Here is a 19,396-nt window from a genome sequence, read left to right as displayed (position 1 = left end):
GTGCACGGAACAGCGAAGCCAGTTTTTTTATTTCACCAAATCTCAACTGTTTATTAGCGTTTGTGTAAAAGAATGTCGCCATGGTTACGGCTGCGGGTAATATACGCGAGGTATTGCCGGGTTGCCAGATCATGTGCGCATATCCCCCCACGAGTATGGACTAGTTTTTTAAAATGTGTAATTTAATTCTGTGCCCATAACAGGGACGCCAGGGTTAATGCGTTTAAGACACACGTAAAACGTTTTTTTTGTAGGTGGGTTGGGGGAGTGGGGGTTGCAGGAAGCAGTCCTCATGCCTCCCATTTACAGTAGAAGACATTTTTTTCCCCGTTGTCGAGGTTTTAGTGCTGCCCTGGTGGCCATCTCCAAAACTTCCCTCACACCAGCCTTTGTTTTTGAAGAGCACTCCATGTATCCAAAGGCACCAATCCTGTTTGCCATGTCAAGCCCCTGCTCCAGTGTCACTGGTTCTTGCTTCATTTTGGCCAGCTTCCTGCAGGTATGCTCGTCATCGCGCAGGTCCTTTTTATTTCCCACCAAGATAATGGGAACATTAGGGCAGAAGTGTTTGACTTCTGGGGCCAACTTTTTTAGAATGTTTGGAAGACTTTGCGGACGATCAATGGAGAAGCACACAAGAAAAACATCAGTATCTGGGTAACAAAGAGGACGCAGTCTGTCATAGTCCTCAGGACCGGCTGTGTTCACAAGCTTTAGCTCGACCTGTTTTTGATCCACTTCAATGTCAAAGATAATGTCCTCAAACACTAGGCCTACAGGTACAGGTCTGAACTCTGGTAAGTAGCCCTTACTGATCACAATGAGTAGACTCGACTTCCCACTGCCTCCATCTCCCACTGCGACCAGCTTTTTCCTAATTGCTACCATAGCGTATGACAGGGGTCTTCAGCGTTTTCAGCCCAAGGACCCCCTAGCTGAAAGAGAGAGGAAGCAGGGACCCCCATTACATACTGTATAACATGTATTTTCATAGATTTCATACACACCAAACCTCTTTGCCAAAAATAGACGATCTACAAGCTCATAACGCAATCTGCTATTTTTGGCTAAGTTCTCTTCAGAATAGGGATAATAGGAAAAGAAATCCAATCACACAAAGATTTGGCAGCCCCCCTGTAGTAACTCTGAGGACCCGCTAGGGGTCCCGTACCCCCTGTTGAAGACCCCTGGCGTATGATCACCAGTGAAATGTTTTCTAATGCTTTTGTAGCAGGATGGGCGTTGTCCACACATGGGCAACATACGGCCCAGGGGACGGACCCGGCCCTTTGACCATCTTAATCCGGCCCGCCAAGTCCTCAAAGAAAAACAAAATGACCCCCCCAAAAAAATAATTTTACTTGACTCCAATTAATAGTAATTCATATTTACCATTTGAGTACAATACCTACTTGAATTCCTCCATCCGTATGTACTCGAATGTTTTATGTTTATAATGTAACAGTGAAACAGTCAACCTTGAGTCCATATTTATAACATAATGCAATGTGTTTGATCAGTGACCTATGGAGTGGTGCATATCAGGCAAGATAAGATACTGTATAAATTCATAGGCCCATTTAAAAGTTGATACGGCATTCACATGGTTTGTTTTGTGCAAGTAATCTTTTTATTGTAAGGCCAGAGTACACAGTACAGTACAGCTGTAAATAACTTTTTTTGTAACTTTTTTTGTAACTTTGTAACCGCGGTGACTGACAAGCTGCGCGTCCTACGCATAACTCTATGGTCCTCGTTACTGCCTCTGATTGGCGAGCTCCTACATGCTTGCATGACAATCACAACGCGGGGAGGCGGGACATGGGCAGTGGAGCAGAGTGTGAGAAATGAGCTTAAGGTTTACTAAATTATTAAAAATGTTAAACGGCATCGCCGATCCCCGCTTTTTGATGCCGCTTGTTCGCGTGTTAGTATTGCTCTTTTTGGTACCTTTGAGAAATCTCTGCAACTTCTAAGCGACGAGCTGTAAACCCGAGACCAGACAGTGGTAGCCGCCCTGTTCTGTTCGGTACGAGAGAGCGTGTTCTAACCAACAAGGGACCCTGGATACCGCCTTCCCAAATACAAAAAAGGTAAACAGGGTCCCGAAAGGGGCTAAGTCACAATCTGGGTTCAGTGCTTTTACTAGCAACCATCTGAGTAAAGGATACAGGTTGCCAGAGAAAGGTCAGAGAGAGTAGTATTTTCTTCCAGCTCCTGTCTCTTCAGAGCCCAGCAAACAATCAATTACATATTTTGTTGTATTATCTGAACAGCCTACATTATTAACAACAATAATAACGTGACTATCACCAGTGTTGCAATGACATGAAACAGTGAATGCTCAGATACAATATATCAGGACTATAAAACAGTAAACACAATAATTGTACACTCCACATACCTGAGTAAAAGACACAGAGATACAGGTTACAGAGTAGTATTTTTCTCCAGCTCCTACAACCCCATATGGCAAACATAGAAATCAGTGAGCTTTCATTCAATAGCACAGTGACAGTGACAGCTGTTAGCACTAAGTAATGCTTCTCTTGTTGATTTGGTTTGGCATAGAAATGCACAAAATACAACAGTTGACTGTTGTTAACTAGGAGTGGAGAATCAAAACATACCTGTCTCTTCAAAGCCCAGCAAAAATTGTAGCGTGAGACAAGTCACCCCAAAGTATACCTCCCCTGACCACACGGTGTCACTATTTACTCTTTCAGGTGTTATTATTATTATTATTATAAAAAAAATGCGACTTTCAGGCATTTGGCCCAAGCCCCCAGAGTTGCTGAGAAACATTGAAGCTGCCACCCCAGTGGCCAAAGCTGGAACTGCAGGCGGGGAGAAATACATGCACGCGCAAAACATGCTGAGAGATATTTATATATATAGATATAAATATGTAAACATATTATACATAAACACATATGCATTTAGTTATACATAGGCATCTCGAGTGTATTTAATAAATATATCGCGTTCAATCCTTGACACACGGGCTGCCGTAGAACGCAAAAAGGACACTAGTGCGCATGCTCATAACTCTATGGGGGAACAAAATCAAACCAATAATTCTACTTCCGGCAGGTTTCCGGGTGCTTCAAAACGCCACTGAGCACATTCATTGAAATGATAGCTGGGGGCGGGGCAATCCGCCCTCTAGTTATAGAGCGTCGCAGTTCCCGCCCACTTCCTGTTTTTTTTGGTGCCGGAAGAAAAAACTCAATGCATTTTTCCATTGACATTTCCAAAAATATTTATATCTATTAATTTAAGCCTCGAATCAAGCCATCATGACATGACATGAATCATGACCATAAACGTTTGATTCTGTGATTTTTTTTTTGTTGAAAACGGCAAAACAAAGGGTATTTATTAAATATAGTATATCATATAATTAAATATAAAATAAAATAAAAATCACAGAAAAAAACGTTTTATGGTCATGATTCATGTCATCTCGTGATGGCTTGATTCGAGGCTTAAATTAATAGATATAAATATTTTTGGAAATGTCAATGGAAAAATGCATTGAGTTTTTTCTTCCGGCACCAAAAAAAACAGGAAGTGGGCGGGAACTGCGACGCTCTATATTATACCTCTATGATTTGGCCCCTTTATGTGAATGAATGCCACAATAATGTTATTAAATAAATAAACAATGTTATTCACATTAAAATGCTAGTTTGACACAGGGGTGGACTGGCCAAAATGCCGAAATGTTTGTAAAAGTAAAAGTTACACCAACACTGACAGACATATCCGCCTGGCATTGGCCAGACTGATAACGTGGATGAATCCACGTTATCAGTCTGGCCAATACCAGGCTAATATGATACATCCCTTCATTGAAAGTGTTGACATTGTGTGCTCTATTGTGCAAACATCTCTTTCCTGTCTTCAGCAGCACCCTCCACAACACCCAACACAGCACAACCAGCTGAACTCGCCACAATAAACAGCGGTGTGTTATCTTCACCAGTAGATGGCAGTACAGCCTCACAATCCACACTCACCACAGCAACAGGTGAGTAATCACAATTACTCAAAATTCAACAATTATATTTCTGTTACTATGTTTCAGTAAATGGCTTGTATCACTCACAATTGCCATTATAAGAATAAACTGTCCTTAAGTGGTGCGCTACACACAACTACTGGTGCGAAGCATTCTGTGTGAGATTTGTATTTTCAACACCTATATTTATTTCTGAATGCTTCTTTAAAGGTAGGGTAAGTGATATTTTTTGGTTAAAACAAAAAGTATTTTGTTAAAAGGTTAAAATACTATATTCTGATAGTAATCATTGCTATAGAGTGTTTGTTCAGTAACAGATGTCTCCCTGTCTCTCCAGCTCTTTAATAAACAGAAAATACATTTTTCGGTAGGTGTCAAAATCTCAGCCAATCAGGAGAAAGTACCCATTTTTAAGCTTAATTTGTATAGTGTTCCAGTTAAAATTTTGTCTGCTCATTTCTTAGTGTCATCACTTCCAATTTCACTTGTTTAATCTATATCCTGATTGAGTTCTCTGTCCTGGTTGGATAAAATTGGAAATGAAACTAAAAAAAATAAATAAAAAATTACAAAATACATTTTCTGTTTTATAAAGAGCTGGAGAGACATGGAGACTCTTTATATGGACAGGACACTCTATAGTAACGAGCTCTATCAGAACATAGACCCATTTTGCAATTATTTGAATAATTGCAAATCACTTACCCTACCTTTAAACATTTCATAACTTGAGACTTCAAACATTATCACTCTCTACACCTTAACCTCACTCGTTCACATGCAACAGTCATTTATTCTGAATGTTTTACATGGGTACAGTCCTGTCATCACAACCATGGTAGCCTCATTTATCACCCAGAAACATTAATGATCATGTCCTTATGTCACTCAAGCTAATCTTGCAGACCAGCAGTAGTGTGCTAATCCACCCTGGCTGGTAGCCTACTATATATTGCATAATCGTTGCTGTCCGGCAGAAACCAGCTATCTCCATTTTTCCTCTTTTGTATTTTTTTCCATAAATCAGTGCTATTGAACACCCTTTACGTCTGTGTGTTGATTAAAAAAAATATTGAACCAATGAAAAGTGTTAAAAAGCGCTTCTGACAAAACGAGCTAACTCCATTGGATCCTCAAACTTTCTGCTAAACCAGCTAAATCCAGCAAAGAGGGGTGGAGTTAGCCGGTTTTGCTCCAACCTCATTCTGAGCTTTGAGGTCCATTTAGCTGTACTACAAAACCTCCTAACTCCACTTTTTGTTTTGTTTTTTCCTGAAAATCTTACATTTAGGAGTTAGCTGGTTTATGCTGGACAGCAGAGATTATATAACTTTCCATGTCAGTTTATATTTTAAAGTACAGAGTGCCATTCGTTATACTCATACTGGTAGTTAATTAGCCTTATCACATGGCAGTAGTGCAGACTGCCAGACACAATGGCACCAGTGTCTGTCCACACTGCAGTATGTGACAGCATGACTGCAATGACAACCCAAACAGAAAAGCCTTTGAAATTCCACTTAAGAGTCTTAAAATTTAAAAGTAAAATTAAAATATCAGACAACTCAATGTTTCATTGCATACAGCACTGACAACAGAATCCACTGCAGCACAAGAGAAGACCTTTACCAATGCTTCTGAGCCATTATCAGATTCTGAGCCCAGCGTGAGTTCCACTGAAGGTAAACATTTGGCGAAATAGGCACACATTTGGCAAAAAAATGCATAGGCTATCAACAAGCTCACAACGCATTCCGTTGCGACACGTTGTGTCACATCTTAGACAAACTGCAATGTAAATAGTGGGAATTAATTCAATATAAGCTTAAAAGGGCATAAGTAACAGACTTTCTGAAAGTAATGTGTATTTTACTTAGTAACTGTAATAATGTTACACATTTTGTAAAAGTAAAAGTTACACCAACACTGACATTCATACCTATATGATACATCCCTTCATTGAAAGTGTTGATATTGTGTGCTCTATTGTGCAAACATCTCTTTCCTGTCTTCAACAGCACCTTCCACAGCATTCCACTGACACATGCCTTCTCTATTTGAACGACCACTTCAAACATGAGGTGGACACGGGCAAATACTGCGACATGGTCATGCTGGACCGCCAAAAGGCTTTTGACACCGTTAATCACTCTATATTGATTGATAAACTAAAAGCAATCGGTTTTGATAGCACATCAGTGAGCTGGATGCAATCCTATCTGAGGGAGAGAACAGTTGGTGGAGGTGAACGGAACCCTCAGGGTGGCTCAGGGTAGCTCCGACGGAACCTCTCCCTCCGCTGTATAGCTCCGAGATGAGGTTCCTCGTTTCCCGGTGCCGTTTGAGCAGGACATTGTCGCACATTATCCACTTTACATGTTTCTTACCCCTTTCTGCACATCGTATCCAAAAAGTAAAGGTTTTCTGAAACGCTCATAGATGTTTTAAGTTCTAGCTGGCAATAAAATCTATCCAACGAGTTGAAAAAAGTATTTAACTCGCTCCTGTCCTCAGCCGGTTACATGTTTTTACGACATAGCGCAAGAGTTGCGCCCGTAGAGATAACATTACTGATTCCCCTACTGGTCAAATGTTGAATTGCATCTTCTAATGCAAAATATTATGGAACTGGCTGAGGACAGAGGTGAATTAAATACTTTTTTCAACTCGTTAGATCTCGATAGATTTTATTGATAGATTTTATTGCCAGCTAAAACTTACAACATCTGTGAGCGTTTCAGGAAACCTTTACTTTTTGGATACGATGTGCAGAAAGGGGTAAGAAACATGTAAAGTGGAAAATGTGCGACAATGTCCTGCTCATACGGCACCGGGAAATATAGGACCTCATCTCGGAGCTACATAGCGGAGGGAGAGGCTCTAAATGGGGCTAGGCTCAGGGTAGAGTACAGCAACTTGCAATGGGCCTGGTCTAGATACGCTACACCACAAACACACCCATGTACCTGTCAAACTACTTCACAAATGTCAATGAAGTCCACAATCACAACACCAGAGGGAGCTCCAGTAATCACGTTCAACCCAGATTTGGCTCAAACAAGGGGTTAAATCTGTTCACTTGCTGTGCTACAAAAATGTGGAATCCCCTACCAACAGTCGTAAAAGGAGTGTAAATCCCTACTCTCCTTCAAAACCGCTGTAAAAGAGCACATACAGGTGGCTGCAATTTGAAACTGGCCTCTGTAAAAGTGAAAGCCTACCCCCTGTTTATATGATGTTTTGCATAGTATTGTATATTTGTCTGTCATTAAATGTTTCGATGAATTGAGTACAAAGGACCCCAATGGAAACAAGCCATAAGCTTTCTTGGGTTTAAACATTTCTTAGCAGACCTTGAACTGTACTTTCCTGTGCTTTTTTGCAAACGGCTAATAAAGTATTCAATCAATCAATCTAACCCAACACAGCACATCCAGCTGAACTCGCCACAATAAACAGCGGTGTGTTATATTCACCAGTAGATGGCAGCACAGCCTCACAATCCACACTCACCACAGCGACAGGTGAGCAATCACAAAATTATATTCAGCAATTATATTTCTGTTACTATGTTTCAAATGGCTTGTATCACTCACAATTGCCATTATAAGAATACACTGTCCATAAGTGGTGCGCTACACACAACTACTGGTGCCAAGCATTTTGTACACACATTTATTTCTGAATGCTTCTTTAAACATTTCATAACTTGAGACTTCAAACATTATCACTCACTACACCTTGTACAGTCCCGTCATCACAACCATGGTACTAGCCTCATGTATCACCCAGAAACATTAATTATCATGTCATTAAGATGTCACTAATCTTGAAACTAAAGCAGACCAGCAGTAGTGTGCTAATCCACCCTGGCCTGGCTGGTAGCCTACTATAGTTACAAGTTGTGTCTATATATATGTACTGCATTTCCATGTCAGTTTATATTTGAAAGTACAGAGTTCCATTCGTTAAACTCATACTGGTAGTTAATTATTCTTATCACATGGCTGTAGTACAGACACAATGGCACCAGTGTCTGTCCCACTCCACAGTATGTGAAAGTATATATGATGACTGCAATGACAACTCAAACAGGAAAGCCTTTGAAATTCCACTTTAGAGTCTTGAACAAATTCTGAGTTCAAAGTGAAAAAATAAATAACGTAAGAACATCAGACAACTCAATGTTACAAGATACCATTCAATCCTCACCAGAAGATGAGACCATACCCAATGCTTCTGAGCCTATAACCGACTCTGAGACCAGCATGAGTTCTACTGAAGGTATGGAGGCAGAGAATGACCCAAAACTTGAATCAATCTGCTTCATTGACACAGCTGTTTTGTAAGCTAAAAGATTAATAATAATCCTTTACTCGTGATGTTTTCAGGCACCCAAACTGCTATATTCCATTTAAGAGTTTTTTTCACTTCCTATGAAGAGCCAAGTGCAGAGGAGATTTCAGAGGCCTTGCATAAAGTAAGTACGATATCCATCAGGGATTATGGGTTTCTTATTATAAACACAATTAGATGTGTTAGTCAAAACAGCAGTGCCATTGATTTTGGTGGACACTGCTGATATATTTGGGATTTAGCAAGATGCAACAAACAAATGGATGGCTAATAATCAACCTGCATATTCTCATGGAGGCAGCGTGTTTTTACTGTACAGTTTCATTTAGCTTATTCAAAGAACGTCTTTCTGTTTTCAGTTTATAGCCCAGATCCAAGCCAGACTGCAACAAGACGACTGTGACGCGTGCATCCTGAACATCAGAAGCATCACAGCCATATGAGACAGCCGATGCGTGCATGGGCCCTTAAGCATGCATCGTATTGTTCATTTGAATACTGAAGAATCAAAGACACCATGAGGGACAGAGGAGCTCTGGTGAAATTGGCATTGGATCCTTAAAGCTGCAATCATGTCTTTACCGGGATTCGAACCCTGGTCTCCCACATGGGAGACCACATTTCTACCGCTCTGCCTAGGGGAGATATTGTGCTTATGGGCTGCAAGAACATTTCAACCAGCAGGTGTCCTAACCGACACCACAGTCTAAACTTTATCAGTAGAACACAGCCAACTTAACCACTGCAGATGTGCTAGTTATTCTAATGTATCTACATAGGTCTATAGATTTTTTGTAAAGCCTACAGAATGTGTAGCAATCAGTCATTACTTTTTAACAACTGTGATCATTTCACTATGGCCTAATAGTACAGGTTCAAGCTTTAAAGGGCTTATGAAATGTTACTTTTTCTGAGTTTTGGGGATTCTGTGATGTCCCTTCTATAAACAAAAAATATGACATTTTAACTACTTAAAAGTTGTACACTATTTCTTAAAATGTCTACTCAAACGCGCTGTCTGATTTGCAGTCCAACAGTAACTGTTGTAATAATCCCACCCACCAGGGAGAGAACATTCTCCGTCCGCCATGTTTTCACACAGCACATTAAAACCAGGAAGTACTTTGTGCCATGATTTTTTCTTTTTAGTTGTTTATCTGTATAAAATATTTCTAAGCGAATCTCTTAGTTACACCAGCATTGATGTAACCAGCACCATTTGCAATGCAGTTTGTTTATGTTTAATGATAAAACTATGAAAGCAAACCAGAAGTTGCGGAAGTCGCCCGCGGGTAAAGATTTTCCAACACCGAATTTTCAATGAAGGCACAATGAAGCCTACAGTCAGGCACACATTGCGGGAAAAGCTTTACCATGTTTGGGTAAAGCTCCCACGGTGTGGGAAAAGAAACCATTAAAAAAAGTGCCTTCATTGAAAATTCCCTCAGCAGAGCCCCCAGCAGCCAGAACAGGTAATTTATCTATGCAGCTGAAAAGGGCTCAGAACATTCAGAGAGAAAAAATCTGAGAGAATGAAGTATTTTTTCAGGCAAAAGACTTTTAGAACAAGTTGGGACATAAAAAATACAATACATTTTTGCAAAACAGCACAAAATGTCCATTTTAAGAACAGGCTGGCGGCCGACAAACAGAGAATAGGCCTATAGGTGTGTTGTTGTGTTGTGCTCAGTTTTGCTGCCCCACACGTGGTGACCCCGGACCTTCAAAGCAGGAGGATGACACGAAAATGTGATTAGGAGAGAAGAAGAGGAAACAGATTGAAGCGCCCGAGGGACCAGCACCAAGCGGATAGATCAAATTAGACCAGTAGGCCTACCGTCATCTCTGACCCACCTTTGACCCTGACAATTACATTTCTGGAGCGTTTTAAAATCCATACAAAAATCTCAATCTACAACCTTATATTTTCTGCATCTTGTAGACGTACTTAGGATATAAAAAACGCTCTTGCTGACATGTAAATGCAAATGTTTGGACAACTGTTATGCATACATCGTTGCTGTCAGGCAGAAACCTCTTATTTCCATTATTCTAACTTTTTGTGTTTTGTTTTCGTAAATGAATGCCCTGGCCTATATCATACTACAGTGTCACACAAAAGCATCAAAAGTAGCAGAATCACAAGCTCGAAACACGGCGCGAAGCGACGCACTTTGAGCTTGTAGATCCACCACTTTTGCTAAATTTCTTTGCTATCCTGAAAAGTAACCGTTTTGGACATATGAGGGTTTGACCCGACAGAGACGATATTCAGAAAGAGGCAGATACCTTTTCAGCTGCTCCAAAGCCAATTACCCTAGTTTTGTCTTACGACTGTCCACAAATCACGAATCTGCAAGCTCACAACATGCCACGGTGCTTGCAGATTGGAGATTTTCGGCGCGTGACCGGCATTGTCTGACAGAAGATAAATTAAACGCTCCTTTCTCCCAGCTTTCTGTTGTGCGTGGTGCAAATTATTAGCGTGTGTTTTCTTTAAACCCATCTACCCCATTCCAACTGAAGATAATTCTACAGCCCGATAAAAGTCCTGGGTTCACTTTTCACCACAGTTTTGTAAACTCGGATCATATGGGGTCACCGAGAGGTTGAATCAAACCAGCCCTGTAGCCATGCACCGAGCCTCCAAAGATCAATTACAATGTAATGGCAAAGGAATGCCACTTACTCCTCGGCTCTGAGTGGATATTGCATGGAACTTTAGCCCTAATTGCAAACAATCTGTGAGTGACAAGTCATTTTAAAACGCAATTTTCAAAGGCAAAATGTAACATTTTCAAAAAAGGTTATTTTGACATTCGTTAGAATGTTGATCAATGATGATTACGGTCAAGTTTGTTAGTACAAACTGCAATCAAATCTAGGCCTATGCACATTTCTTATTTAGATTTTCTATACATCTTTAACATCATATTATGTAAGCATGCACATAAATTGATTTATACGTAATAATGGCTATTCCTACTCCAAATCTTCAATTAGATTTATATAATTTTGAATACCATGGCAGATGAACAGATGCATGCCCTCCCCCCTCCCTCACACACACACACACACACACACACACACACACACACACACACACACACACACACACACACACACACACACACACACACACACACACACACACACACACACACACACACACACACACACACACACACACACACAGGCATTCAACACACACACACACACACACACACACACACACACACACACACACACACACACACACACACACACACACACACACACGCAGTCTGTGCTGTCCACACCATCAATCTGCCGAAGTATCGTTGATGTTCCCTGTGGTGTGTGCAATGTTGAAGGCCCCAGTGTTATTGATCCTGATTGGGCCTCACAGGAGGAGATTCCGGCCTGCAGATGACCCACACTTCTCCATGTTTCCACCCTCTCTCAGATCATCAGAGGCAGCCCTCGCCTCTCCTCGTGCCTGTCTGCTTGCGTGGGGTTTCTGATTGTCAGATTGAAGGGGGAAGTTGTGGGGGTGGGGACGGACTTGGTAAAGGTTTTGCAAAATCACTTGCAGGTCTACGATGAGTGGTATGCATTGACGTTTTCCTGGCTTGGTGACTGTCAAAACATCCCCCAGTACTCAATCCCCCTCCCTACCTCCCGTTCAGCCAGCCAGGGGCTCAGAGAATGCACTCGTCTTCAAAGTCAAACTTCACCACGGGGCCTGCGTTGAATTTCTGTTCTGCCTGTGTGTTCGTGATCTCCTCAGAGAGCTTTCTGACGTTATCCCGACTTATGAAGCTCTTGAAGAGCGCCACGGACAGGAAGGAGTAGAAGAACATCACAAAGAGGATGTAGAAGTAGGCGTTGTCGGCTATGTTGGACTCGGGGCTGATCGTGGTGGAAGGAGGGCTCAGAGGGTTGCTTGATGCAGTGGTGCTGTTCTGGTGTCCGCTGAGCTTGCCATTCATGTCATCCAGAACAATCTGCTGGCATCGGGAAAGCAGGGCAAGGAGAAGGGTCCTGTTCAGGTGGTTCATTACGAACTAGAGCTGGAGGTAGGTCGAGGAAGAGCCGAGGACAGGAGGAGGAAAGACAATCGAATGAAACGGACAATATAGCAATAAACGGAAAAGGGAGAAAGGCTTTTGAGGAAGGGGTACATGCACAACGAGGGAGACCAAGAGAGTGCACTGCACCATGCAGTTTAGGAAAGGCACGCAGTGTGAGTCACCAGTCACCACTTCAGCTGGCCTTGATAAGACAACATTTCAAGAGATAAACCCACTTACCAGCCCTCCCTATTGGCCACAACCAACGTGATATCATGGAGAGCTTTCCATGACAGCACCATGGCAGTGTTTGTCTCGCACAACTTGGTGAACAGCAGCAAACACAGTTTACAGAATTCAGCGTTACAATTCTCTGAGAATGTCTCGTCTTGAAGTATTTACTAAAGCAGTACTGCCCCTTTCTAAGCCTCCGAAAATATTTTTCCACCCTCCCCCCGCCCGCCCATCTTTCACGCTCCTTCCTTCACTTTCATTTTTGGGTCGGGGTGGGGTGTGTGGGGACTGGGGAGGGGGATGTTAGGAAGCTGGAGAGATGCTTGGTTTGTTGTCAGCTCCGGTCAAGTAGTCTACTCATTTCAAAGAGTGTTGGGGTCAAAGGTTAAGTTGTCTCCAGTGTGTTGCTGCTTGACTGACAATCCATTCCAAAGCGACCCCTTTGGCGTTTTCACTCATTGTGTCTTACAAGTTAAGCACTTGTAGAGAAAAGGGGAAAAAAGAAGTTTACAGAGCACTAAGAAAATACTGAAATGCGATCTTGCTTTGAGCTTATCGTTTACATTATCTCAGACACAGAATAGCAAATACAATCAGACATACAATCGCTAACACACAAATGCGTGCGTGTGCACACGAAACCACGCTAGCGGCAGACTTCGTGCAAGTAGTACATACAGTATGTTCTTCTGACACCCATATTTATAGGAGCATCTATAGGTCCCTGAAAGACGGGGACAGCTGCAGGCACCTGATCTTCTCATCTTCCAAGAAAGGAGAAATGAAAGAGAAGTGATAAAACCTCACCAGCAGTGATATCAGTAACTGGGTGACGGAGCCAACTGGGCGAACGGGTGTTTTTCTTTCTGTTGGGCGATGGGATCTGTGGTGCCAAAGGCCTCTGAACCCTGTAGAGGCTTGGCAGTGAGTAATGTCCCTGTACGTCTGTGAGGCCTGTTGTGTTTATATCATTTACAAGGGCTCTGCTTTAGTCATTACAGGGGTGTGAAGAGGCCCCTGGGGAGCAGGAATTTGTGTAAAAAGAGTGTTTATGAAAGGGGATATATTTATGATTTAGTGCATGTAGTGTTCTTGAAGTGTGTGTGTCAGGGAGAGCGATTATAGTACAGTCACAGGCACACTGTCCCCATCGTCCCCATCTGGTTTCAGAGCCCAATAAAACAAAATGTCTCAGAGCAATATGTGAGGAAAAGAAAGAAAGAAAGAAAGAAAGAAAGAAAGAAAAGTGTCTATCATGCGGTCAATTCCAAAGCTACATTATAACAAGTGTTTTAATCGTTTTTCTGTTTTGTCTGCTGCTTTTCTCTTGACTGATTTGAATATATTGCAATGTCTATCATGTCTACCATAGATGTACTGCAGAGACAAGGAAACCAGTTTCCCACTTTTAAAAGACAAACTTCAACATATCTGCTTTTTATAGTTTATTATAAATAGTAAATAGTGCTGCATTTTACAGACAACATATTACAACAAAATCATTTTATGCAGTTGTAAATGGAAATTATACAAAAGAAACAAGAAATGCATGAGTAATCTTTATCATGATGTAAGACTATTGGAGCACCACAGAGTGGAGGAATACAGACAAGCGGGGGCACTTGAATGAAACTAAATAAATAAGAAATGAACATAATGCATGTCCAGTTGGATTAAAAATGTACATACATAAAAATGTAACAGCTACTGTCATACTGACTAATCCCTTCAATAGCAGAGACAACAATGATTTTATTTTTTTGGCTTAACAACAGTAACTATCAGTATAGTTGTTTATTTTCATTGCTTGATGAATCCTCTTTCTTGGTGACACTTTATAATAAGGGACAGCAATTAATAACCATTACTAAATGTTATTTCAATGCTTAAGGAACAGATTAGATACTATCGTTATTATTAACTTAGTATTATTACATTGACTAATCATGTGTCATTGGGGGGGAAAGAATGCTTCATTAATAGTATCTGAACTGCTTATTAACTCAAACCATTGTTTAGAAAATGGTGAATTCAATGTTGTAAGGGTTAAAGGACCATACAGCTGTCTGTACATGTCAGTGTCTATTCACAGCTACAGCAATCTACAGTAAATATACATAGCAATTGTTTTGTTGATGGCTTTCTTTTTAGATTTAGCATATATTTACATTGTGTTCATTAAAAGGTTGCTGAAATTACTTGATCATACTAGACATCATTGTGTGGTTAATAAGTCATGGGTGTTTTTAATCTATTTTCAGCTAGACAAAAATGTATTATAACGCAATGGTAATATAATTTTGACAAAGAACAATGAATGAATTACATTTTGTGTGTTGAATTACCTAATCTCAAACAGGTTTCAAGTCTCCGTCTACCGTACTGAAATGAATGGAATCCAATGGCGTCCTCGAAAATCTAACTTGTATGCTTTGGAAAATAGTCGGCAGTAATGTCAAGTGTGTGAGTTGTAGTCATGGACTAAATATGCCAAACCACCCATATGGTCCTTTAATAAATGTTAAATGTTCATTATTAATTTTAAAAAGGGATTTAAATGTTTCTTGATATATTGTGTGTCTGTGTATAATTGCTAGTTTAGAAGGCTGTGCACACAAGCAAATTCAGCAACTAAGTAAAATTTGACAACTTCAAACACTTTAATGTTCTCCACAATTGCCAATTTGTGATAAAAGCCTAAAAATGCCAGAATAAAATAAAGAAAATAATAAACACGAAACAGTGAACCATTGACTGTTAACACTATAGCTTCCACTTTATTACTGCCTGAATTATTAACCCTTCTCTAAGCAATGGTTTGATTTGTTAAACAGTAAAGATACTAAACTTAAATAAATTAGAATGTATTAAATAAATAAATAATTATTTATTTATTAAATGACGTATTAGTTGACTAATTAAAATTCCATTAATCATTACGTAATATACATAATAGTTCTTAACTAATCAATTCGCTGTTACTTAAAGCCTTGAAATAATAGTTAATAACACTGAATAATGTAATTAACATTAATGGGCGACCCGTATTATAAAGTGATACCTCTCTGTGTAAGAAATCAATGCACACAACCCAAAATTAAGAACTTAAAACATTATAATAATAATAGGAGAATCCATTTTGAGGATGTGATCATGGATAAAATGTGTATACGTCAATTCAAGTCATGTGAGGTATGAATGTATTGCACTTTCTTTGGGTTGCAGTGGTTTCCATATGACACATTACGCATTACATCTGTCTTTGTGCCTTTCAGTTGGAATTTATGCACAAACCTGTTCTCATTACGAAATTCATAAACAAAGAATCCCGTTAATGTACAGTAACTGTCATTCACCAATGAGACATTATGATGAAGCGCTCCTCAAAATAGTGCTGTGGCCGAGAGCAGCACAACAACTACGTGTCCCTCAATGACCACCAGCCACAGGAACTTCAACTTCAATGCGCAACTTGGCCCCAAAAGCACAGGGAGGGAATAAATGTTTACAAAGTCTGCTCCGGCTTGCTTCCCTGCCACTTATTACAAAAAAATCAAACACAGAATCTTGAATTTGATTAGCCCCAACCAACCCACAGCCCCTCCTTCGACGTCCTCTTTGTGTTCCTCTTCAAGCATGGAGAACTAGGCGTGCTCGGTCCTCAGAGCATGACGCCAGGCTCAAGCAAAGCCAGTGCCAGGTAACTGGAGAGGCTGCCCCTTTGGTCCTGATTATTCCAGCCGACCCCCTCCGTGACCGTCACCACCGCCCTTCCATCTCAGCTCTCTTTGCGTCCACATGCAGAGCACCTCACTCTCCCATCCCCCTCACTGTCCCGTCTCCTCAGTGTTTGGGGGGACTGGCATTGGGTCCCGGTGGGGGAGGGTGGGGGTGGGGGGAGGTTGGGTGCACTCTGGAGAAGAATATATAGTTGGCCAGAGAAATCTTCTGCTCAGACCATGCAGGAGCTTCATATGATGAAAGGCACCTGAGTAGGGCAAAAGAACATAATCGGTTTAAGAACACTATACACGAATGAGGATGCCTAGCCGTTCAAATAGATCAAGTCCCTGACAGGTGTTTCAGTGCTGAGTGCCAGCGAGTGGCTATACATCATCATACATCAAGTGACATGAGTTGAGATGTAGTCGAGAAGAATGTTGGTGACAGACAGCAAATTAATGCTAAAGTGGGCGAGAGCAGGCGTGGCACGTGGAATCTCATTCCCTTCACCAGCTGCTTGTTAAATAACATGTTCATGAAATACTATATGAAAGTTCCGTTGAACTGTACTAAACACTCATTTAACCTAATCTGGAATATTTGAACCATGGCAGAACTAACTGAATAAAAATAAATAAATCAAATAACATTTCATAGATATGTTAAGTATGCCAAAATATTATGAAACCGAAAATATGTATGTTTAGGACCCATTTGGCCAATCAATACATTTTCTTCCATACTGTACAGTACATGTCTTTCTCACAGAAATTATATATTTCTGTCCATCTCCTGTGTATTTTGAAGCATATGAAATATATTTATATTCAGTATGGGTTTGCATAGCTCTCTGGCTCTGTTCTGACCTCCACTGGGACACATGGTTCTAATCCTGGCCTGCCAAGGGCCATAATCGCTCCCCGTTAAAGAGCACTTTCTACACACTCTCTCTCTCACACACACACACACACACACACACACACACACACACACACACACACACACACACACACACACACACACACACACACACACACACACAGCGTGTGTGTGTGTGTGTGTGTGTGTGTGTGTGTGTGTGTGTGTGTGTGTGTGTGTGTGTGTGTGTGTGTGTGTGTGTATCACTAACCCCCACCCCACAGGCTGTGTGCGGGTCCCTCTTAGGGCTGGCCAAATTAATGACATCAAGATGTCGCCACTGATGGGCGAGTCAACATGTGGTAGCCTAGCCCCCCACTACACCACCCCCACCCCAGACCCACGCGCTCTCCTCCCTCCTGTCAAACATGCTTTGGGGAAGCGGTTCCTTTCATTTTTGGTGGGGTATCTTCGTTACACAGGGGTCATTACATGGCTAGGTGAGCTAGCCCAGGGTTTGATGGGCAAGCTCATCACACAGGGTCATGAAAGGGCAGTGAACAAAAAGTGTGTGTGTGTGTGTGCGTGTGTGAGTGTGTATTGGCTGGCATAATGTCCTGACATTCCTCCGGATCAGACCTCATGGATACTCCGCTCGCAGTAATGTAAACTGCAGCAGTTTGGCCACTATAGTGCTAACATGCTACATGTAATCTCAGCACCCCCACTGGGTGATTTGAGAACCTCTCTCATCAGCATTGCCTTCGCAATTAACGGAGGCTATGAGTCAGAAAATCAAAACCAAACACCACCCCCAATGACAGAGAGGAGGCTGCAGAGGGACATGACCACTAATCAAATATATAACAGTGTTAGTCAGAAGTCAAACTCGCATGCCGGTCAAAATCCACTAAACTCCCGACATTTGGCACGGGTCACTGCGGGAACAGCAGTTCAGCGTTTTCAGGCAAAGGGCAGAGAGTGTTCTGGGCGTACCTTGCTCTGACTATACTGTCCATACTGGTAGGAGGGATGGTGGTCCACAGCGTACGCAGAGGAGCTGTAAGCGGCCGGACAGTAAGACTGGGAGCTAGGCAGGGCAGGCATGCTGGTGAGGCCCGGCAGCGCCTCCAAGCGCTGGGAACTGTGACAACTGGCAGCCATGCCACTGCCAGGCTCCAGGCCCCCAGTCAAAGGGGAGAGGGCAAAGTCACTCTGGGGCTGATGGGGCACTCCTCCTGGGTTCAGTAGGCCCATCACCTGACGGGAGATACAGAAGAACACTGATTAGACAAATAGAATAGAATGGACAAGACTGGTATAGAATAGAATGGAATAGAATAGATACAGATGCGTATCCAAACTGTCTGAGACAGGATGGATTTTCCAGCTGCGCCATGTTCGTGCAGAGGACATACACTGCACAGTGATGAGGTATGATGTATAGACTGGACAAGAGTCTCTTGGGTTTCATAATTTAAATAACGCAATACCGCCAAGAAGAGTGAATGAGGAATTTGTCAGAGCAAAGAAAAAATAAATCGCACAACTGGGCCATTCCCGCTGTGCAACCAACGATGGATTTCCACCCTGGTATTGTTGACCACCAGTCAACCACCGTTCCCATTACGCTGAGGTCAGTGAAAGTGTAGGTTCTCTCCTGGTTCAGACCATCAGAAACACATTACTCTGGCCTCAGCCACACACGTGGTTCTCTTTAATCTGTTTCCTCACTGACCGGCCGGAGACCAGACGTTGTCTACAGGGAACACAGTTCAGTTTCCTCCTAGTTTTGGTTTTGTTTTATTCTGCCAGATTCGTCTTGTGGAACTGAGGAAAGTAGATTGAAGAGCTTTCATCACTGCATTTAAGTGAACAGGCTATTTAGCAGTTGTTGCATTTTGTTGTACGTTAGAATCTATTTCCGAAACCAAATTAATGTTTCACAGTATGGAATAATGAATGGTCCTTAAACCTATATAATAAAGGAAACATTGAATTAAAACGAATTAAAATTGAATTATTTTATTATATTATTAATCGTCTCTCTGTCTCTCTCTCCTGTCTCTCACGCAAACAAATGCGCAGGGCGTGCACGCACGCACACACACACACTTTTTTAGTTCAATGCCAACCAAATTAACCATAT

The 19,396-nt window shown here is 41.6% G+C and overlaps 2 protein-coding genes across 2 annotated transcripts in view; both read right to left on the bottom strand.

The window, feature by feature from the left end:
• Window positions 1-303: 303 nt before the first annotated feature.
• On the bottom strand, window positions 304-888 carry LOC308093910 (rho-related GTP-binding protein RhoA-C-like; the record flags this gene model as incomplete). Its single annotated transcript, XM_080440305.1, has 1 exon — window positions 304-888. One exon carries the CDS (start codon window positions 886-888, stop codon window positions 304-306), a length of 585 nt encoding a protein of 194 aa, XP_080296431.1.
• A 15,748-nt stretch (window positions 889-16,636) lies between these two features.
• pax3a (paired box 3a) overlaps window positions 16,637-19,396 on the bottom strand; it is a gene marked incomplete at both ends in the record, with an annotated part of 25,570 nt that continues 22,810 nt past the window's right edge. The window contains 2 exons of the mRNA XM_080439276.1: window positions 16,637-16,654; window positions 18,244-18,507. Of these exons, the coding sequence (XP_080295402.1) occupies window positions 16,637-16,654; window positions 18,244-18,507 (282 nt within the window). The remainder of the gene's footprint in view (window positions 16,655-18,243; window positions 18,508-19,396) is intronic.

Source organism: Gymnoscopelus braueri (assembly GCF_963280865.1).
Source record: "Gymnoscopelus braueri genome assembly, chromosome: 10".
NCBI classification, from domain to species: Eukaryota; Metazoa; Chordata; class Actinopteri; order Myctophiformes; family Myctophidae; genus Gymnoscopelus; species Gymnoscopelus braueri.
This window is presented reverse-complemented; position numbering and strand designations above follow the sequence as displayed.